This window comes from Pteronotus mesoamericanus, unplaced genomic scaffold (genome assembly GCF_021234165.1).
Source record: "Pteronotus mesoamericanus isolate MK-2021 breed Mesoamerican mustached bat unplaced genomic scaffold, CSHL_Meso_final contig_730, whole genome shotgun sequence".
Lineage (NCBI taxonomy): Eukaryota > Metazoa > Chordata > Mammalia > Chiroptera > Mormoopidae > Pteronotus > Pteronotus mesoamericanus.
This window is the reverse complement of record NW_026555246.1, coordinates 765,578-789,409: the sequence shown is the minus strand read 5'-3', so window position 1 is coordinate 789,409 and position 23,832 is coordinate 765,578. Positions and strand designations below refer to the sequence as shown.

The 23,832-nt window shown below is 44.0% G+C and overlaps 1 protein-coding gene across 3 annotated transcripts; it reads right to left on the bottom strand.

The window, feature by feature from the left end:
• Window positions 1-1,313: 1,313 nt before the first annotated feature.
• LOC129078557 (zinc finger protein ZFP2) lies at window positions 1,314-21,586 on the bottom strand. 3 transcript variants are annotated; one of them, XM_054583342.1, is made up of 6 exons: window positions 21,518-21,586; window positions 19,139-19,232; window positions 12,055-12,185; window positions 11,671-11,761; window positions 8,619-8,764; window positions 1,314-4,453 (listed from the first exon to the last, which is right to left on the bottom strand). In XM_054583342.1, the coding sequence occupies exon 6, from the start codon at window positions 4,374-4,376 to the stop codon at window positions 2,982-2,984; it is 1,395 nt and encodes a 464-aa protein (XP_054439317.1). In that variant the 5' UTR covers window positions 4,377-4,453; window positions 8,619-8,764; window positions 11,671-11,761; window positions 12,055-12,185; window positions 19,139-19,232; window positions 21,518-21,586; the 3' UTR covers window positions 1,314-2,981. The 3 variants fall into 3 exon arrangements, with proteins under 3 accessions (XP_054439317.1, XP_054439318.1, XP_054439319.1); XM_054583343.1 differs by having other exon boundaries at window positions 12,055-12,179; XM_054583344.1 differs by lacking the exon at window positions 8,619-8,764.
• Between the last annotated feature and the right edge of the window lie 2,246 nt (window positions 21,587-23,832).

Genomic DNA, 23,832 nt, shown 5'->3' with positions numbered 1-23,832 from the left:
TCCCTGCCTCCTTTCCTTCCCTCCATTTCTATCTCTGAGATGAGGTGAGGAACAAGAAAAACAGGTGAAGAGAAAGGAGGAAACAGTGTAAGGGAGAGATTCAAAATCTGTGTCTGACGATACAATTTAACTCAGCGTTTCATTCCGCCTTCGTCTTTAGTGTTCAAACTCCATGACTAAAACTTAGAGGTCACATAGCCCAAAGAGACTGAACTGCCCAAGGTCCCAGCACTGAGTCCTCCATTGTCCCCCACAAACATGATCTGCTTCCACCATTGGTCACCGCCTCTCCCAGTGAAGAGGATTCCTATAGACTCTACCTGTGCTCCAGATCTTATTTTCCCACTTTGAGCTGCACGTTCCCTCCTTTAGACTGTCCACACCTCTTTCAGGTGATAAACATGCACAATTCTTCTACCTTAAATCATGCATTCTCAGCAGACTGCTGGCTGGTTAAGTCAGCACCTTTCTCAAACCACATTCCTTTGCCCGCCTCTACTGTGGAGGTTGCAAAAGGAAATGCTTATTTTTATCAGTCTCCTTTGCTACTAGCCTCCATGTAACACAGATGTGGTCAAGGAGATGCTGGCAGAAGCCTGCTGAAGGGCTGCTGGGAAAACCTCTGATAGAAGGCAGAGATGGTGCCAGTGCTCTCTGGTCCATTTTTTCTTGCACTGGATGCAGACATGTGACCATGATGGAAAAGCCATGACACTCAAGGCACTGAACTACTTTGTCTCTGTACCAATGTCACCCACCTCCGATTTCTTGTGTGAGGGAATAAATCCCTCTCTGTAGGCCGTTGTTACCTGGGTGTTCTACCATTGTAGCCAAAAGCTCTTATAAACATACCTTCTTTCAACCCCCGTCTCCCTCCAGTTACCTTTCTACACTCTCCTTTCCCAGTCAAGCTACTAAGTCCTTTTCAACCTTTAACTCGCTCTTCAACCTAAAATTTACAGAGATTATCAGTAACCAAAACCAAAGGCCATTTTTCTATTTTTACCTTACTTTAACTTTATGTAGCATTTGAAAATATTAACCATTCCTGTCCCTACACTAAAATTCTCCTTTTACTTCTATGACACCACGTGCTCCTGATTTGTTTTCCCCCCTCAGCTTCTACTAATTCCACCTCCTCCACTTGACCCCATTCAGCAACAGTACAGTAGCCCCCCCTTATCAGGGGGTATGTTCCAAGACCCCCAGTGGATGCCTGAAACCATGAATAGTACCAAACACTATATAAACCCCATTTTTACCCATAAATACATACTTATGATAAAGTTTTATTTATAAATTAGGCACAGTAAAAGATTAACATAATAAAAAAATAGGACAATTACAGTGTAATGTGAGTGCGGTCTCTCTCTCAAAGTATCTGACCGTACTGTACTCACCCTTCTTGTGATGATGTGACATGATACAATGGCTTTGTGATGACAGGGAGTGAGGTGACAATGTAGTGCGATGGCATGAGAGTTCCTCACGCTACTCAGAATGGACAATTTAAAACATGAATTGTTTATTTCTGGAATTTTCCATTTCATATTTTTGGATGCAAAGGTAACTGTGGGTAGCTGAAACTGTGGAAAGTAAAACTGCAAATAAGGGTGGGGACTGCTGTGCTCCCAAAGCACCCTCACACCATTGCCCTGCTACTTACTCTATGGCCTGTTAGGAGTCCTCACTTGGGTATCCATAGGCGCATCAAATGCCCCCAGATGGAACTCGTCATTGCCCCAACAAAATTGGTCAGCTTTATATTTTTAATTATGGCACACCTATACATCCAAATAAGAAATTCAAGTGCTCACATTTAATCAGTTACCACATTATCTATATAATGTCTCATTTTTGCTTGAATTTTTCCTCTCCCATCCCACTGCCACTTTCTCAGTTTAAACCTTAGAAAGCAAGATATATTCTTTGATTTTTCTAATCATCTTAGCACGTTTAGCACTTATTAAATGTGTGAAATAAATAAAATTTCTTCTACTATCATATCTATAGAACTATAAAATCTCCATGAGATTGTTTTGAATATATTTTGAGTTACAAAAATTTTAATATGTCCAAGTTTCATGTCTATTAGTGTTTAGCCTATTCTCCTTTCCACTTAAATAGTGAGAATATGATACAAAGATATATATTTGGATCCTGTGTAACGGCTATATTGAAGTTATATTGTTTTCTAAGTAATTAGCTTATTTAACAACAGTTTAATGGCTGCTGAGGACTCAAAACAACATGCTACTGCATTAGGATTTGTACAATTATTCCCTCATCTGTTAGCAATCAGCCTGCATTTTAGGGAAGAAAATAACGCAAGGAGAAGGGGGAGCATGGAGGGAGAAAAAGATTTGGTAGAGCTAGAGAATTTTAACTCACAACACCCAGGAAAACCAGATTGTAAAACAGGGGCATCTAATAACATATATAACATGGTAGAAGATTAAGCATGTCCCCACATTAATTATATTTATATGTTTGTTGCTTTGTAGAGCTCCCAGGCATCCTGAAGACCTTCTAAATTCAAAATCCCTCACTTACCAAATAAGGACACTGTGACCTGGTGAGAGTAGGTGACTTGTCAAGTTAGTGACAAGGTCAAAGTGCATTCCAGGTCTTTGGGCTTGCCCAGTTAAGCACTCTCACATTTTCTCTCCAGTGTGAAGTCTCTGGTAACCAAAGGAGAATCTGCAGTATGATAGCAACGAAACTTATCTTCAGCATGAATCCTTGGTGTTTAGAATATTAGCTACTTAAAATTCCTGATACAAAGTTTTACTTTCTGAATCAATCAAGATTTTCCACTTCATGATTTCTCTGCAGTGGTCTGTATCATCTGATATGGTGTTTAATATACATCAACCAAAAGATTCCTAAAATCTTTACATTTATTTGGTTTCTACATTATATGACTTATCTGATTATCACTGAAAAGTTAATCATGGTAAAGGGCCTGATGAAAACTTTCCTCATGTATGAGTTCTCTGATGTCGTGTAAGGTTTGTACTCCGACTGAAGGCTTTCCCACATTCATTACACTGATAGGGTTTCTCTCCTGTATGAGTTCTTTGATGCACTGTAAGGGACGAATTCTTAATAAAGGCTTTGCCACACTGATCACATTCATAGGGTTTCTCACCAGTGTGAATTCTTTGATGCTCAATAAGGTATGCACTCTGGCTGAAGGCCTTTCCACATTCATTGCATTCGTAAGGTTTCTCTCCAGTATGAATAACCCGATGTACAGTAAGGGATGATCGCCCAGTGAAATGCTTTCCACATACAACACATTCATAAGGCTTCTCTCCAGTATGAATCCTCCGATGCTGAGTAAGAGATGAATTCTTACTGAAAGCTTTTCCACACTGATTACATTCAAAAGGTTTTATTCCAGAATGAAGTCTCTGATGTTCTATAAGGTATGTACTTTGGCTAAAGGATTTCCCACATTTGTTACATTTGTAGGGTTTTTCTCCAGTGTGATTTCGTTGATGCAGGGTAAGAGTTGAGCTCTTACTAAAGGCTTTTCCACATTCACTACACTCATAGGGTTTCTCTCCAGTATGACTTCTCTGATGTACAATAAGATGCATACTTTGGCTGAAAGACTTCCCGCATTCATTACATTCATAGGGTTTTTCTCCTGTATGGGTTCTTTGATGCACTGTGAGATTCATACTTTGGGTAAAAGCTTTCCCACACTCATTACATTTGTAGGGTTTCTCACCAGTATGAATCCTTTCATGTTGAATAAGGGATGAATTCTTGCGGAAAGCTTTTCCACACTCTTTACACTGATAGGGTTTTTCTCCAGTATGAGTTCTTTGATGAACAGTAAGGTTCATGCTTTGACTGAAGGTTTTCCCACACTCATTACATTTGTAGGGTTTCTCGCCAGTATGAATTCTTTGATGTACAGTAAGGGAGGAGCGTTCAATGAAGTGTTTCCCACATACATTACACTTATAGGGCTTCTCCCCAGTATGAATCCTCTGGTGCTTAAGAAGGGATGAGCTCTGGCTGAAGGTTTTCCCGCATTCATTACATTCATAGATTTTCTTTCCTACAAGCATTCTTTGAATCTTAATTAATTCAGAATTTTGTTTAATATCTTTTCCATGTGAATTCTGATAACAAGACCTTTTTACCATAGGAATACTTTGTTGTATATCAATGACTGAACCCTGACTGGAACATCTTTCAAATTCATTACCTCTACATACCCTTCTCTCAGTGAGAGTTTCCTTATGGGTAATTGCCACTTGGCCCAGATGTCTATCCTTGTTCTTCTGTTGCCCCTCTAACCAATTATCCGGTTCCCAGGTTTCCCCTAAAGAAGAATGCCAGAGACCTTCCCTTTCCATTATTACCAGATAGGATAAGTCTTCGGTAATGTTGGGCTTTGGAGTTGTCTTTTTGGTTTCAAGTCTTGTCTCCTAGTCTGTAAAAAATAAAAAATTCAAATGGGCATTGGTTTCTATGCTGGGAGACTCAAAACTACATAAGGTGAAAATGAGAATAAAATTGAGCATATGGCACATGAGAGTTTTCAAAGATGAAAAAAGAGTGAGCCTATGCAAGCAGGACAGACATTGTAGTAACTGACCACTGGACAAGGAAAAATAATGAAGACAGAACTAAAGGAAAATATACAGAAGACCTGGGATTGGAAGAGGCAGATCAGAAAGCCCTGCCATGTTGTACTTAGTGTTCCTACCAGGCATTTGTTCCTGCCTATAATTCTGATTCTAAATCTTCAAAATTATCACAGTGTGAGACAGTGAAGATTGCCAGTCCTGGAGTCCAAACCCTGGCCATAAATACTTACCATCTTAGCTAGTTACTTGTTTCTCTACGCCTGAGTTTTCACAGATATAAAATGAGGATAAAAATAATCTAATAAGGATAATGTATATAACTTGCCCTTTGGGAACACACTTGTCTGGAACATTCTTGAAACGCAAGCTCTTAAGGGAGGATAACACAATCCAAAATTTCAAGTAGGCTGTAGGTTTCTCACAGAAGTTAAGAAAGTCCTAGAAGACCCTATGTTTCCTAAATACCTATTCCTTAAAGATGAGAATTGATGGCAGGGGCAGGCAAGGGAGAGTGCTGAACTGCTTCAGAGGGGGCTAAAGGAAGGACCTTGTAGACACTCACACTTTTATTTTCTCAGATCCCATTTTTTAATCCCAGACAAAAATGGCCTAGAGGCAATGAGAGGCAGAGGACAGGGAACTATAATCTGAGAATCTGCCTGTCAATTTTATCAAAGTCAACAGAGCAGTTATCAACAGTGAAGCAACAGACCAAAGACCTGTGGACAGGAGGCTTGACTGTGAAACAAGGGTAATGCATTAACTGGACCTGCTCCTTACAACCTGACCTGTTTACATTAAAAAAGACAAAAAGTGGAAAGCCAAGCAGATTCCACTTCCAAAACAGACACACCATCAAGTCACCACAGAGAGGACCTATGCAAGTATGAAATTAACAAGCAACACATGAATTAGAGGTGTCCACGTGCCCCACTTCACTCTCATGTCTAACTGAAGTTATCCGAGAACATGTAAAGTGCCACCCATGATCCATCCACACTGTTAGACAAATATAAAGTCCAGACAGAACTGCCTCCATCCAAAGATAAATGATACACAGAAAATACCAAGTTTGGAAACTATGTAGACTCCGCAGGGCACCCTTTTGGCACCCCTGGGCTACACTGGAAGAAAAAGAGTTATCTTGGGCCACACTTTTAATACATTGTGACACATAATCACAAAAAGATCTCATAATGTTTTCAGTAAATTTATGACTTTGCGTTGGCCGCACTGACAGCCATCCTGGGCCTCAGGCTGGACACCCCTGCGCTGTAGAGGGTTAAGAAGTAAATTTTTAAAATAATAGAATGAGAAGAAAAAAAGCATTAAAATCAAAAGACATAACTTTTTTTAAAAAGTTACATACTGGGACATTGTTACAAAGAGATTTGTAACAATGACCCACAAAGAACTAGAACCTAGACTTGGAAAAAAAGGTCTATGGAACACTAAACCTACTAGAAAAATGGACAAAGGACTCAAATAGGCAATTAAGAAAAGGAAGTCCACTATTAAGTATACACATCTAGGTAAATCTAACTTGAAAAGTTATTCCATGATTCATAATTTTAAAAGTAGCATTGCACAACTGCAAAAAATTAGAAACATAAATATCCATTATAATAGAATGGATAATTAAATTGTCAAATATTTATACAATGGAATAATTAACAACAGTGAATGTTATGGATTTCATATTTGTATCTCCCCAAAATTCTTATGTTGAAGCTAAATTCCGAATAGGAGAGTTAGGAGGTGGGGTCTTTGGGAGGTCATTAGGTCATGAGGGTGTAGCCCTCGTGATGGGATCAGGGCCCTGTAAGAGGAGATCAGAGGGCTGTCTCTCTGCTCTCTAGCACGTGAGGACACAGCAGGAAGGCAGCTGTCCCTGAACCAGGATGCAGGCCCTCACCAACAACCCCGCCACACTGGCAACCTGATCGCAGACTTACAGCCTCTGGAACAGTGAGAAATAAATGTTTGACTTTTAAGCCTCCTGCCTAAGAAATTATTATAGCAGTCTAAGTAAAAGTTAGTAAGGTATAGCTATACATATCAGTATGAACAAATAAATAACTTAAAGTCACAGAAAAAAAGAGTCCACTTAAAGTTTGAAACAGATTAAAAATAAACATACAGCTTATAGGTTAATTTATGGATGGCAATACTTTAAAAGAAAAGGGAAGAGAATTATCACAAAAGTGAGAGCAGTGGTTAGGTCCATGGAAGAGGTGAGAGTGTGTGAAGGAGAAGGCGCACACAGAGCGTGGCAAGGATACCAGTAATGTCCTGTTTCCGATGTGGGTCCTAGGCATTCATTAGCCTTTATCGTTATTACCTGTAAGGAGCAGCAGTATGGCATGATGTTTAAGACAACAACTCCAGAGCCACACTAGCTGCCTCGAATTTGCGCTCTATCACTGTCAGTTGTGTGACCTTGGGCAGATCACTTAAGTTGTCTGTACTTCAGTTTTCTCACCTGTTAATTGGTCCCTATCTCACAGTGTTGTTGTAAGAACAAGAGTCAGTTAATATTATAGCATTTACATTAGAAAAGTATGTAGATTTTTGTTAAATAATATGTATGTTACACATTCTTCTTTATGAGTAACATTTTTAAAAAAGAGAACAAAGTATTTTCATTGTTTGAAAATATTAATCATTTTAAGTTTAAGCATCATTATGTTATACTACAGAAAACTTAATAGAAAGATTTATTTTATCTTCATGCAATTTAGAGACCTAATTTAAAAGTTAATTCTGAAGACCTGCTCCTTAATAAAAAAAGTCAGTTACTTACAAATTTTTTAAAAATTGGTCAGTGTGACTCAGGAATTCAACTTGGCTAGTACTCTATACATGTACAGAGAAAACCAAAACACCTTCCTAAATATGAAAGACTCAGTAATTACAGCACTTTTAAAGCTTTCCTGAAATATTACTTATTCAATTTACACAAAGATTAGCGTTAGAGTTAGGGTTGACAAAGTAGCTGAAGTAAGGACCTTAGGGGCTGAGGAGGAACTGCAGGCCTAGTGAAAGGAGAGCCCCCGGACAGAATGTGCCGTGCGGATGCTTCGGGCAGGGCTGGCCGCCCTGGGCAAGGATGAACAAGCTCCTGGACACTCCTACATTTATTATAGTCCTGTGCATCAATTTTCCTATTAATGGAAGCAAAGACATTTGTCTACTAAACATTAGTGAAGTTCATGTTAGCATGAGGTAGATAGGGACACTGTAACAGTATATAAATTCAGTATAAAACAGATATAAATTTTCTGTGTCATGTATATACATATGTATTTACACAAACACATATACATAGTAACCCAGCACATCTCTGAGGATGATACAAAATCATGTATGAAACATAAACAACAGGTTTCTGGTTCAGCGGTAGTTAACAGTAGCCTCAGAGAGAGCTTTAAATGTTATAGACTGCCTAACTGCACCTTATTTTTTAGGGATGATGTTTGATAATACATTTCTAACATTTTATACATGTTTTTAACTTTTGTTTCCTTCAAGACTGAACCTCAACTGATTTAAGTCTAATGACCACTGATTAAAGGCTAAAAATTTACTGTTTTCCACATCACTAATAATTTCTATCTTTGTTTCAATATTAATAGGTTTACTAGCCATCACACTCTCTCCAGAAACAGCACTTCTAAATTTACATTTTATACTCGGCTTTGAGTATAAATAACAAAATCTAATGAAGCACTCAACAACTGTATACAGGAAAACTTTAGCCCAGAAACAGAAAACAATCGCCTAAAAAGAATAACAGGCAGGATGGTGAAGTTCTCTTTTCACTAAATATACTGGGAAACAAGAAGTCACAGCAAGGCAAGGCAAGAAAATAATGATTTTTTTTTTGTATAATTAGTATTGACTCCAAGATAAAAACATATGTAACGAAGAAGCCTGTATTCAGATCCGGACATGGGATCCCTCCTCCCTCAGTTTCTGTCTCCCCAAGAAAGGGACTGAGATACCCACCCCGTGGGACTGTCGTGAGGAGCAACATCCGATGACGGCCGGGCAAGAGCTGAGCACAGCACTCAAGCGACGCCGTCTTGTCTCGGTTTTGGACAGCACAGTAAGACAAAATGGTGACTTAATCCAGCAGCAACACGGAAGAAAACCTGGAAGGAAGATCTGCAAGTTGCTCATCATCCCATGTCCTGGGCTCCACGCTCTCGCTGCACTCAGTGTCTCCTTTGTAACACATACCTCCGCTCTTGTAAATACAGTCAAGTCTCTTCCTGGGTGAAAACAACCCGGACCCACTCTACCTCTGTCTTCGTCCAGTCCCCGCCCTTTCTTCCTCTTCCTCAAAGCTAACCCGGCTGGCGCGCAGTCTGCTGTCAGCCACAGCCTGCCGCCCTCGCCCCCGAGGTGCTCCTCCCAGGACCACACGCCGCTTTTCTTCCCCTCTTGGCGCCAGTGCACGCGCCCTCTACTTTTCTCTCTTCCTTGGCCCAGTTCTCCCCAAACTCCCTCCTCCTTCTTGGACCACTCTGTCGCCTTTGCTAGAGCATCCTAGGCTCCTAGCCCAACGTTTTGCTCTTTAGGGTTCCATCCTCACTGGTTTGCCCTATTGTTCACCCTTCCTGATTATTAACAAGACAAACTGATATAAATGTCACACATATAACTCTCAAATCTATCTTTTCATCTGACTTCTAAAAATTCTACTTGACATCATTCAATATTCACTCAATAATCATATAGTAAACACTTCCTCTGGTGGGCAATGGGCTACCCAGAGGGTATAAAGAAGAAGCAAGCACAATCACGACAATTCAGTGAGCCTACATACTAGTTGCTGCCCAGACTTCCAAAGAGACAAGGAAAACAGCATGAAATGCTGTCACAAACAAGTGAAGAATCTGTAGGATGCAGCCCGATGGAGAAGTCTGAAGACAAGTAAAGAAATGGGAGAGGAAAACAAAGTATCAAGAATACATAAGTTTGCCTCTGCTGCCCCCCAAAAAACACCAAAGTGACGATGGACTACTGAAAAAAACCTATATAAACCCACCAAAATATAGCATACAAGGGAAAAAATGCTACCCGCACAAATCCAAATAACTTAAATATCCTCATACAGACAAGGGAGGTTAATGAATGCATTAAAATAGACAGCTATTTATTGGGTTGGCCAAAAAGTCCATATGGCTTTTTCCATAAAATACGAGACACATTTTTCATTTTCACCAATAACTTTGTTGATTTGGATATTTTGAGTATGTCAGCTATCTCCTGCTATTGGCTTCTAGTGAGTAGAGGCCAGGGGTGCTGCTAAACATCTTCCAATGCATCAGACAGCCCTACAGCAAAGAGTTATTTGACCAAAATGTCAATAGTACCAAGAAACTTTGCAAACCACTTTTGGCATGTTTCGTCAGCCATGGCACCTTCCCCATACACTGCACAAATCTTTTTTTTTTTCTTTTTTTTTTTTTTTGCATTTCAGTCGCTTTGGATATAACCATTCTTGAAATAATAAAGCATGATACATTGAAAATATTGTGTATCGTCTTCCATCTTCAGTATTGAAATGGCCACACAAAAATTCACCAATTTTGATAGTTTTTTTTTTAATGCACGCTGATACAACAGCTGTCACAATACAATCTAACAAAATTGTCTCAAATGAAGTTAAAGACAACTAAGCACTACTAGAGCCACTGTACAGACAAAACTAAATGAACTTTTGGCCAACCCAATAAAAGAAGGAACACGCAGAGAATGAGAAGGCTCACAGAAATTTTTAAAAAAGAAGAGACCGTAGAAATAATTTTTTCACAGAAGGACTGAGAGAAAGCTTAAGAAAATCCTCACATCTCCCTGCACTCTTCCCTTCGAACACCACCAGGCCACCCCCGCAGGTAGGTCTTTGCGCCTGCTGCCCCCTGTGCCCACAGTGCCCCCCATCAGTCACCTCAGAAAGGCCTCCCCTGACTGCCCCTGCAAAAACTGCGCCGTTGGCCCTTCCAGTTCCTGACACCACGTCTCTCCGCCCAGCGCCAGGGCTCCGCAGCACTCGTTTCCTCCTACCCTCCCGCCCTCCCTCTCCTGCCCCGCCACCCCCTGCTCTTTCCCTTTAGTAACTCGCTGTCCTCCTCGCTAGACTCCAAGCTCCACAGGGAGACTGACAGTTCTGCTTATTGCTGTATCTGCAGGGCTAGGGATAGGGCCTAGTGCTCAGAAAACATCAGCTGAATAAATAGGTGATTTATAGAAGAATAAATACAAATAGCCACAGTAACCAAATCCACACAAATCAGTCATAAAGGCAATTAAAGCTCACAAAGAGATCATTTTATACCTAATAAACATTAAAAAGCATAATATCCAAAGCTGTGCAATATATAGCAAGAGCCCTAAAAATGTAAGCATCCTTTGACCAGTGATTCTTCTAGGATCCCGTTCCTTAGAAAGCTTACTGGAAACCAGCAACGGTGTTCATTAGATTATTCTCTTTCCTATCAGTATGTTCTTTCATTGACTTTTTTTATTGCATTATATAACCATAGCCATATACTAGTCAGAGATCAAAAATTACTTGCCTATCTCATAATTTTAAAAATGTATAAAAAGAAGTGGCGATCAACACTTTGAAGCTGAGCAGAGCAGATATAGAGGTGTAGAACACAGCTGGCGTCATTTTCATTTGTCTTTAAATGAAGACTGCAAAACTAGGTTACAACACGGTGGAAGAGAAATGTTAGTTATCTGGGAAAGGAAGCTGTAGATACAGGTTACGGCTAAGCAGACAGGCCCGTGCCAGAGAACAGAGAGAATAAAGCAGAGTGAGAGAGAAGAGGAAACACTCGCTAATATTTACTGCCTTTCTGAGATGTCCCAGGTAGCGCAGCACTCATCTCCCCCACACTGAGTCACCAAGGTGAGGACGTGCCACACTTGGGAGGAGGCGTTTGAAGAGAACACACATCAAACACGCAGGTCTCCCCAAGAGACATAGAGATCTCTGGCGTGACTTCTTCCCTGGTGATACCCTCAAGTAACGAGGCTGACACTTTACCTACAGAGATGCCCCTGGAAGTTCTTTTTCATCAGGCTCGGTCCTTCTTGCGCCAGCTGAGAAGTCACATCTGGTTTGGAAAGCTGATGCCCTGCTCGGGAAGAAAGACACTGAACTTGGGTTCCGAACTGAGTATAAAAGCCCCTTCCAGCACGGGACCTCATCCCTTCCCTTCAGGGCTTCTGAAACAAAGGAGGCGGGCTGCTGCGTGTCCCATTTTCCAGTTCTCTACAGGAAAGACTTTTCACCTGGAAAGAGGACACCAAGCAGCTACCCTAAAACAATGCCCCATAGTACTCAGGGCTTCTAGTGCAAACGCGTCAGTCTCACAGGTTGTGCGAGGGGTTCCCTACGGGAAGGCGAGGTACAGAGGGAAGTCCTCACCCAGCAAGAGTGCGTTCCAGTAATTCTCCGGCGTCCCGTTCCCACACAGCTTCCTCGGAGCGCAGGCTAGAGGCATCCACTCTTCCCAGGTGAAGTCCACACACATCCTTGAGTGTGGCTGACTCCTGAAACTATAAAGTCCTGCTCAACATAGGAATACACCAACAAAACCCTCTGAGCAAGTGACAACAATCAGCCTCAGAAGGGACAGGACAGATCTGTGTGAGAAAACACGTGTCATCCTCCAAAAGAAACTAAACATCTGCAACATTATGAAGACAAACAGAAAGTGCTCCGGGACATAAGGACAAGGAGCCGCGCGGACAGCATTGAGGCCACTCTGGGCACCACTGTCCTGATCGCCTCCCATCCACCCCATGGAGAAGTAGGGGTCCCCACCCTAGACAGCACAGGACGACCAAGCACCCAGGCCTGGCTGGCCCAGAGGAGGCTCCCAACAGCCCGCAGAGGACACCGCGCTGCGCAGCTGTGCTCGGAAACTGTCCACTAACTAGCAGGACGGTGGGAGGCAGGCTTGACAATGACGAGAGGGCGAGGTAACCTTTGGTTATGATGGGAAGACATGACTAGTCTATTTGAACAATTTCGTGGGTTGGTACGGAGGTGAAACCCATCAGGGCGAGGGCTGGGAGGGGTGCGCCCGATGGGGCCGACAGGAGCGCCAGCTGGGCGGGGAGCCCTGCCGCTGGAGGGGGCCTATCTGGCAAGAGCAGGGGAGCTCCTGGTTGGTCTCTGGAGCCCAGGGCGGCTCGCAGGTGCCAAGACAGCACATGGCACTGCAGGTCTTACAACAGAGGCGGGAACCCCAGTTACTAGGGAAAAGCGTGCAAACGGGACCAATCTAGACGGTTGGTCTATGAGAGAACCAGTAACACCCAGCTTGGCTTGAATGGCATTTCAGATTTATATGCCCATTTCGGCCTTGTTCTCTAGCCCTTAGACTAGGCAATAAAATGAGCACTGAGTATCTGTTTACCAAGTGTGACAGTTAATTGTAGGCCCACTTGATGGGTCTACGGTGGGCCCACGCGGCTGGCAAAGCTGCACCTGTGGCTCTTCCTGTGTGGGAGCTCGTCTTTGAATGAGCAGCCTGAGGAAGGAAGATCGGCCCTCTCCAGTGAGGGCGGGCCTGGAGGGGGCGGGAAGGTGGGAGAGGGTGGATTTCCTTTGCTTGTGTTGAGACGGCCACATCCCCTGCCTCAGACACCAGTGCCCCCACTCTGTGAGCCTTCAGGCTCGGACCAGGACTTACACCGTGGGTCCCTGGGACCTGAGGTCTCCGGGCTTGCGGTGCAGCTACAGAGCTGGCTCTGCTGAGCCTGCGGACGGCAGATTGTGGGCACTTTTCAGCCTCCTTGAACCAACCCCTCCTAATCTCTTTCCACATAACCACACATACTCTTTTGGTTCTGTTTCTCTGGAGAACCCTGGCTGATATGAGGAAGAGCAAGTCATCATTTTATAGATGAGGAATCTGATCAAAAAGGCTACACGACCTCTCCAAGATCACACAGCTGGGACCTGAATCCAAGGCCACCCAGTTCCACGTCCGTGTAAAATGAGAAGGCCAAGAAAAGAATGCTAGCACCCCCGCCAGCAAGAGAGCGGGAGCCAGACCGAAAGGGAGATAGAGGGAGATTCGGGATCGACAGGCGAGGAAAGAGTCTCAAGGAGAGGAAGAGGCCAACACTCTCAGGCGCTGGACTGGGCCAAACAGGACGAGGACTGAGAGGAGAGCTGCGGATGTGAGAATGAGCTAATTCCAGCCGAGCGGTGAAGGCAGGACTCACCCTGCAGTGCGTGAAAGAATAAACGGAAGAGAAGGACTCAGAAGCAGCCAGTGAGGTTACCTAAGGCTTCTTGTGAAAAAGAGGAGAAATAAGACTGTTCCGAAAAAGAGGAACAGGTAATGTAAATAAAGTGACAGAAAAGGTTTTCATTGCAGGACAGAGAACACTGTAATATGTAAATGGGCAAAGGCGAGAAGCGTAGGGAGAAGAAAGAATTAAAGAGACCAGAGAGGGGAAGGAACCGATTCCAACCCGTGCAGTTTGCATCCCAGGGGCTACGAGCTCCGCGAACAGCGTCAGCACCAGGCACACAGTCACCGTCTTTCTTCCCACCTCATTCCTGTCTCCCAATGTTTACTTAAACAATGTAGCAAAAGAAAAAATGTTAAGAATCTCTGACCAATATCATCAAGAAAAGTAAAGGTAGCTACTAGGATATAAATACATGGCAGAATTCCCACTTCAGGGAAGGAAAAAAGGAACCGAGAAAAATCATCAGCTCAACGATGTAAAGGAAGGAAGGCAAAGTGAGATGAAGGAAAGCAGGGTCCACACTGCTAAGGCTGTCCCCTGAAATGCAGGGTACCCTGGGCTGCAATCCCTCCTTTGCTCAAATAAACACCTTATTCGTTATAATAGCCTAAATTAATTTTGTTAACAAAAAGAAACAAAAAAGCATAATAACCAGAAACATTACGTAACCAGAAAAAGCCCTGACAGATAAATGGGTTGGCTTTCTCTATTAGAAGGAAAAAAATCTAAAATTTGTTGAAAATCCAGCTATATGGCACATGTAAGAGACAGAGCTAAAACACAAACCAAAAAGTTAAAATAAAGGGCGGGGCAGTTATGACAAGATATAACAGGCAACTGCAAATGAAAAATTGGCAGGGAGAACACAAATATCAGATAAGGCAGAATACATGTGGAAACAAAACAGGAACCCCTAGTTTGTGAGAGAAGATACAGAGCAGAAATATGGCATTCTCTCTCCAAAAACGTATCCACTTCTTTAACAGACTGCCTTGTTCGCTGAATATATTGGGCAAGAGTAAAAGCTCACACTCAGACTCACACGGACTGTCTCCCTCACTCGCCAGACTCTCACGCCCTGCGCACAGAGCCCTCAGCGGCCCCGGAGCGTGTCCCTCACTGGCCGTGACCTGTGCCGTGGGCCCGTCTGGTTCAGGGAAGCACAGGAAGGCATTTCAAAGGCTAAGGTGAAACCTGACAATATCATTCAAAAATATACGTGTTGTTAATCCTTTATTGCTGGTAAACGGTATCCGCTGTCCACCCACCGGGGCGCTCATCTCCTTCCCCCCTTTCCACTTGGCCCTGGCTGCTCCCTCCCGGCTCTGCAAGAAGCGCACGCGGGCTCACGGCGCTTGGAAAAAAGCAGCTTCATGGCTCTACCTCATTCACGTAAGCTAAAAACACAGGCCTGTGGACAGAGTTATTCTTTAAAAAGGTGGCGTATCAAATGAAATAAATAGGGATACTTTAAATGATGATAAAAGTATAACTTATAAAGAAGATACGAATGTGTAGTTTGAGGCACCACAGCCGCTAAATGTCTTCACATAGAATTCTTAGCAATCTATTTCTTTGCTTTTCTTGCAAAATCCCAATCATGGTTAAATCCCAATCACAACAGCAGCAGCAACAAAAAATGAAACATGGCAAAATACACCTAACAGGAATATGCAAGATCCTCATGATCACAGTTAATAGAAGCCATAATGAAGATCTAAATAACATGAGGGGTAATTTTTTCCTCAGTAGGAAGAATAAACATTGTAAAGATGATACTCTTCCTCAAGTTAATATCGATTTAATGGAATGCAAATCAAAATTGCGTATTTTTCTTTTTAACTGTTACTTTTACAACTTGATAAAAGTTAATAAAACTTGACAGTTAATAAAATTCAACTATAAGGACAAATGTGTAAGAACAGTACAGTCACCAAAATTTGGAAAAGAAAAACAAAAGATGGGCTTTGTAAAATAAGCAAATAAGTTCTAAACAAATAAAGTCGCCACGGAACCACCGCAGACACAGGGGCCCCGGCTCTGCCTTCTGCGGGGCTGCCCAGTCCCCACGTCCCCATGTCGCCCCCGGCCGTGCCGCCCCGCACGCGGCCAGCTCAGCCTCACAGCGCCTGAAGGAAGGTCTCCTCTTCACTGCTGCCTCCCTCCCAGAAGATCTGGAGGCGGGGACTTGCCTGGCTCACTCCCTGCTCTCTTCCCAGCATCCAAAGCCCTTGTAGCAGGTGCTTTAGCATCTGCTCAGTGGAAGGGTGGAGGATGAAGGCCTCACCTCACCAGGTTAAATAAAGTTAGGCTCCAGCCGCACATTATGTACAGTAAATTCCAGAGAGCTAGGATGTAAGTTTAAAATGATAAAACAAATAGAGAGCACTGAAATACATTTATATATAATCTTAGGGTGGAGAAAGCCTTTCATACATGATTCCAAAGCCAAAGAGAGAAAACGGAAAGTTTAACTGAATAAAACTTCAAACTTATTTGTAGCAGAACATAAAAGAAAAATAACAGGGGACAATATTGGCAATTTCTGGCAAAGGATGATTAATACCCACATTTCAGAAAAGGCTTCTTTCACATATAGACCACCCAACACAAAAATGGGCAAAAGATGTAAGAGAGGTATTTAAAAGAAGTAGAAAAATGCACATCCATACTTATTTTCAGGGGTTTGAGACTTGGGAGTATATTTTATAGCTTTAAAAATATTTTTTACAACTATAAGCCCAATACTTATATTAAGAAAAAGATATCATTTGCTCTGGCCGGTGTAGCTCAGTTGGTTGGAGCAGCGTCTGGTAGACCTAAAGGTTGCAGGCTCGATCTGCCGGCAGGGCACACGTAGGAGGCGGCAACCAATCACTTTCTCTCTCTCCCCGCCCCACCCCCCAACACAGCAATGAAAAAATGTCTTCAGGTGAGAATATATATATAACTTATAGACAAACACAAGTGACACTTTAACAATTCACAGTCACACCACCAGTTACTAAATAGAGGGAAAGATGAAGAAAGGAAAACAGCGCTAACTCTGCACCGGTGCATCCCAGATCGATCACTGAACTCTGCAAAAGCGACAAGGTGCCCCAGCCAGGTGGCTCAGTTGGTTGGAGCGTCATCCCATACACCAAAAAGGCTGCAGGTTTGTAACCCAGTCAGGGCACATACTTAGGTTACAGGTTCGCTCCCCGGTCATGGCACGTACAGGAAGGAACCGATGGATGTTTCTCTCTGTCTCTGTCTCTCTCTAAAATCAATAAACACATACCCGGGTGAGGATTACAAAAAGAAAGTGTCAAGGTCATCAAAAACAAAGACTGAGGAATTGTTCCAGATTAAGGGAGACTATGGAGACAGGGCAGCTATCAGCTGTGATCTAAACAGATGAAGGCCGCCAGTGGCAAAGTATGAGTAAGATTTGTAGATTGGGTACAGTACTGTATCAATGTGAGTTTTGTCATTTTGGTTACGTAAAACAAGGGCCTTGTTTTTGGGACACACTGAAGTATTAGGAAATCAAACCAGCGGCTGCCTGAACGCAGGCATGGACCGGAAGGGGCTGGGGGTGAGAAAATGTGAGAAAATGTTCCACAGCTCCACTGGCGGGGGCGGGGGCGGGTGCATATATTTGTCAAAACTTAATGAATGAATGATAAGCTCAAAAGGATTACCTGTGTATCAGATAATTATACCTGCAATAAAGCTGATTTAAAAATTTGACACTATTTTAACTAAGTAAAATAAAATCAAGGCTAGTGACAACAAAACCACAACCTTCATCAACCAAAATATTCTGAATGCTCCCACTTTAACTTATTCCTTCTTTAGAAACTTCCTTTCTCTAACACCCATTTTTGTGAGTTGTGTTGCCTTTTATAGCTGAGCTTGATGATATCGGGGAGAGAAAGTAATACAACAGAAATCACAACAGCTAATACTTGTCTCGGTGAAGCCTTCTTAAAACCAGCTCCTGCGGTACATAAACAAGCGGCACGTGTAAGAGAAGCCTCACGCGTGATCTCATGAGCACAGAGAAGACCGTGAGTCCCTCAGGACTGCCGACACAGTGAAGTCAGCCTAACCTTAAAAAGAAAAACATTAAGCAAAATGTACGGTCTCCTGGGCCAAGTCCCACTGATGTCTTAGTTCCTTTTCGGGGGAAGCAGTAACTCCAGGTTCTAGTAAAAAGTTGCAGGCTTTATTTTAAAGCAATCAAGACAGGACCGCCAAGGTTCCTCTCCTCACACACTGCCTCCGTCCCATGATTTTCTCCAGCGAGAGGACGCCGCTTCTTCCTGGAAAAGTGCTACGCCAGCTCCCTCATCACGCTCCCGCCACTCCACGCCACCACCTCACTGACACACAGTTTCCTCCTTCCCGGCTCCTGGCCCCAAACGGCGCACCTGACTCCCCACTGCCAGTCAAGGCCTCGTTCCGCTCCACCTCTGAACTCTGTCAACACCACGCTCTTGCTGGAATGGTGCTAAGGGTGCCTCCACCCATCTAGGGCTTCAACATCCCAGGAACCACGCCGGACACTTTTTACTGACGTGACTTCATTTGAACTTTCAAAAAACTTATGAGGTAGATAGTATTAAATGGAATACACCATGTGAAATTCTTACCAACGTCACGTAAGGGGCATACCCTCAGTTAACCTGTTATTTCTATCATCACGACGAGGAACTGATGCTTCAGAGAACTCAAGTCACTTGCCTAAGACAATGCAGGTATTAAATGGTGAAGTCAGGATTGAAACGGGACATTCTAACTGCATTGCAGCGGATCCTCTCCCGTTACCCCCACCCCGCCCCACTTCTCCCGGTGGCCACGCCGGTCTTCCCCTTCCCCAGGTCTTGGAACACTGGCAGGCTGCGCACCCACTGCACCTGTTCTTACCATGTTGTTCACGTGCAATCATCATGAGTGTACCTGGTAGAGACATGACTTTTTGTGTTCCCTGAGAGGCCCTAGCCCTCAAGTACCAGGACCATCTCTCCTATGATGTTTGTTCCTTTTCTGACACTGGAACAGCGCCATGAGCTCAAGAGGCCAGACGAATGAGGAATTGACAGGCGAGAACAGAGCTGAAGGGAACTGAGGGGAGCTCTGCTGAAAACAGCCGACACTCAGAGACCGCAACAGCCCTTCCTCCTCAGCGAAGCCCACCTGCAGCACAGGGGCAAGGAATGTGAGAGAGTGTAGAGATTGAAAAATGAGCTCACCTGAGCTCCCGATGGTGGAGGCCCAGCAGCCATTGCCTTCTCCTTCCTTCCCAAGGGGTCCTTCCTAGGGCGCGGGCGGGAGGAGGGGGCCGAGCTGGCAGAAAGAAAAGAAGCCATGAGAAAGGAGACTTCCTCAACAACAAAAAATACTGACAGATAAAGCAAATGACATGTGTACATGATCTACATAAGGAAAACTGTGATTTTTATTTAGTAAGCTTATTTTACTTATTTAGTAAGCTTATTTGGCATATATATGTGTGTGCATGTGTGTATCAAAAGTGAGACATACAAATTACACTAAACTAATAATATTTTAAAGTTAATTACGAAAAAGACGATTTTTTAAAAATTTGTGTTGCATAACAACAGCCACAACATTTTGAAAAGGAATTGTGATGAGCAAGAACTTGCCCACCAGATAGTATGAAGCTACTACAATCAGAGCAGAGTGCTACTGAGCAGCAGAATCACTCGTTCACCAGATGTACTGTTGACAACCCACTGTGTACCAATCATCTGTTCGTATTATTAGGCTGATGTGTGATCATCGTGACTGTACCAGGCAGAGATGTGACTGTTCGTGCTCCCTGAGAGGCGCTGGCCCTGCTAGCACCTCTGGGTGGAGAGATGAATGCAGTCGCAAACAGGTAATTCCTCTATTCTCATGTATGTTATCATGTAAAGGGGAACAAGAGTCAATGGAACCATAAAACTCCTGCCAACACAAACAGTTCAGAAAAAAATTATATGTAAGAATTCAGGACATGAAAAAAATGAACTTCACATCAGTGAGGAAAGGATGAATTATTCAATAACTTGGAAGAAGGGCTTACTGTTTGGGAAATAAAAATTTGCACATAAAATGCAACTAAAGAACTAGAAGAAAATGCAAATGAGCATTTCTGTGACCATCATAATGGACTAGAAGGCGTAATGATGCCAAAGTCCCAAAGGTGAAGGCAAGGTTTTCAGGTCTGACCATATGAAAATGTGACATTTCTGCACAGCAAGGGAACACACCTGTGTATCAGATAAAAACATCTAAAACAAAACGCAAATAGCATAAAAATATTCATTAGTATTCAAAACGTATATTTGAACAAGCCTATCACTTGCACCTCTCAGAAAATTAGAGGACAGTAAGCCAGGTTTGGTATGAGTCACTCCGGCATGGTTACATTGCAAATGTTATCAACTGCTACCTTGCTGGACAGAATACAACAAGAGGTATCAAGAGCGTTATAGTAGAGTAGGGCCCAGAAATTTCACTTCAAGAGATTTATAGAATGAGACAAGAATGCAGAGGTTTATGTAGCCAGGCGGCCTACATTGTTTATAATACTGAAAACAAAACCTGAGAAAGAACACAAAGGCCTAAAGAAAGGATTAAATACAGCAGAGACATGCTTTTCCTCACACTCATTAAAATGACAACTTATTTTTAGAAATTGGTATAAGCAGGTGTTTTCAAAATATTATATTTTTTTAGGTGTATTCTCCATGTTGACTGAGTGGTACTAACGTGGATAAAAACATTTATTTTTTTAAAAAACCATGAAGCTTAAGATTTGTTCATTTTAAACCCCTTACCAAATGTATTTCATAACTCATTTTTAAAAGCAAATGGACAAAAGGATACTAATATCCCTATCTTTACGAACAAAGAGTTTCCATGTTCATACACACAAACCCTCCGACATGCAAATAATTTTTTCCTTTTTACTCCTCGGAATTTTCTAGTTGTCCTATAGTGAACTTTGTGTTGTAAGAAGGGGGAAAAAATGGTTTTAAAAAAAATTAGAAGGAAGAGGAGGAACGGATTCCCCGAGGCAGAGAACCTGCAAAGGGTTGGCCTCCCATTCCGACGGAGAAACGGGACACGGCGAGCCCACGCCGCGCCCCTCTAAATCGGTAATCAGCGGCGCGCACTGAAGTGCGGTTTACACAAAGGGCAAGGGCTGGAGCCTGGAGCCCCGCACCCGGGCCAGCATCCCCGACTGCCAAGCGGGTCCCTGGGAAAGCCCGCGGCGGAAGGAACCGAGGATCCCTCTCTGGCGCACGGACCCCGGCCGCCGCGCTACCCCGCCCTCGCAGCTGCTAAGGCAGGTGGTGGAAGGACCGCGTCCGGTGGTCCTCGGCTCTCGGCGCCCCTTGCTCCCCAATGCCCCGCCTCAAACCGGCCCGCCTCCCGGCGCCCGGAGCGAGCAGGGGCGCCCGTGGAGCAAGCGGCCCGGCACTGCGCACGGGTACGCAAGACGCGACCCCAGCTCCTCCGCCGCCCACCGCAAGGCCGTCGGGGTTCGTCCGGCCCAGGCCTCTGCCCGGCGCTTACCACCCCGCCAGACCCAGCGCATCTAGCCGCAATCCTGCACTCACCCTCTCCCAGCACCCAGCACAAGCAGGAGAAGCCAATGCGGACGTCGTCCCGCCCGCAACCTCCCAGGGACGCCGGACTACATTTCCCACAAGGCTGCGGGGCCTTCGCGCAAGCGTTGGAGTGCGCAACCGCAGTCCGGAGCAGAGAGGTGTTGCGCAAGCGCAGGCCCGAGTAGGGTTGGAGAGGGATGGCGGTCCGGTTCTGGCGATCTGATTCTGGCCCACCGCCGGGCCGATGGACTGTGTGGGCTCCAAGAATGGGTCCCGTGGATGTGGCATTGCTGCTCGTCAAGCTGGGAACGGTCTGTACCGAGACCTTACCCCGACAATCCTAAAGAAGCCCCTCCTTAGTGCCTCACGGTGCCCGATCCGTGGGGAGGGGAGGAGCTTACAGCCTTAGCTGAGCATCACTTTCCTCCTCTGCAATGAAGGGAGTCCAGGAGAGTCCCGTGCAGAGTTGTCAGAAGGAGAAGCGATAGAAATATCTGGGGTTCCTAGTGGGCACTCCATGTGAATAGTGGTTACTGAACCGGTACCCCTAGCTCAGTGTCAAGTTCTAAGGACTTCAGGATTATCACTATACAGAATGCAGACGAAATCTCCAGTTAAATGTCTCCAGAGTTGGTACATTCAGCAAGTTCTGCGGCTGGAACTTGGAGAAGTACATGTCTCATGGGGCAGATCGATATGGTAATTTAGAGTGTAATATTTAGTTTTCAAAAAAATAACTGCTGGTTTCCTCTGCCTGTTTCTGTTGCTGGGACAAAGACTTAACCCTTGACCAAACTTTAGACAGTTTTCTCTGGGCCCTCTTTTCTACCAGCCTGGTCCCTGGACCCAGTTCTTGGCCTATGGAGCTCAGTTTTAGCAAGGGTCCTACTAAATCAGTTTAGGTAGAATCCCCATTCTTAATATCTGTTCAAATTCCTAATCCCCTATTCTTGATGTCTAAATCTTTGATCTGCCTATAACAAGGATCCTGTCAGGTGAGTTTAGCAAGAACACCCCAAATTTGCTGTCTACTTCTGGTAATTTTCCATCCACTGACCCTCTTAATCTGCCTGTTTGCTGTTAATCCCCAGTTGTCTTTGCTGTATTGGGAGTTGAGTTTGGTTTTATTGAAGTCTCTCTCCTTTATTGCAATAGTACTAAATAAAATGTTTTTATCATCTTTAACTAGTGCCTAACTCTTGAACTATTTCAAAATATTGGAAAATAGGAAAGTCTTCAGAATTCATTTAATCAAGCTAAGGTAACCTAGACAACACCAAACAAACTAAAAAAAATATATCACTGCACTAACACAAATACATTGACCTGAACAGTTTCTCTAGGATTACAAGGGCATTCTAACAATAGAAATTACATGAACATAAGACCCAAGATGGCCAAGGAGTAAGTGGAAGGTACAGTTAACCACCCCCCACCCCACCAAGACCAATCTGGAATTAGAACTAAATTGTAGACAAGAAATTATCCTGAGTAATCAACTGAACACTAGCTGGGAGAAGCCTTATAACCACGGACAGACAGAAGAAACCACTTTACCGCAATGTGACTGGTAGGGAGTGCGAAGGAGGCATGAGAAATTTGCCTGGTTGCACTCCCATGGACAGCAGCTGAGCTCTGGACAGATATTTCAGTGTCTGGTGAGTTGCCCCTGAGAAGTGTGGGGTCTAAACCCCAAGCTGGGCTCCCCAGCCTACAGCACCAGAGCCAGAAAGAACCCAGATGACATCCAGCTGGGAAAAGCAGGAGGGTTTATGTCTCAAAGGGAGAGAAGGCTAGAGACTCAGCGAGCCTCTTAAAGAGCCAGTGCACAATATTTTGTTTCTAGCCACTTATCCTGGGCTCCGGCAGAGGGTGGGCAGAGTGGATTAGAGAAATCATGAGGAGAGTTGGGCTGGTGGCTCTGGGGAAAGAAATGAAGGAACAGATGCCAGGATCCTTGTACTGAGTCATTCCCCATACAGCAGAGGCCACCTTTCTCAGGCAGAGCACTACACTCTGAGTGGCAATAGCCCCACCCACAGTAATCCTTCTGCCGTGCCCTGTGGAGCTTAAGACCAGCTGCTGAGGAATACAGTTGGAGGAACCTTCAGTGATTAAGCCTAACAAAAAGCCCTCAGGCAAAGGCGAATCAGCGGGACTTCTGACACATTACCTGACCCTCTCCCTGGCCAGTGCTGGTAAAAGCTAGCCTTGGAGCACAGCCTGGTTCATTCTGCACTCATCCAGGCCCAACAAAAGAAGCCACAAGCTGTGGATCGTAGACAGCTCCAAACAGGTAGCACAGAGCCAGACAAAGGCGATGC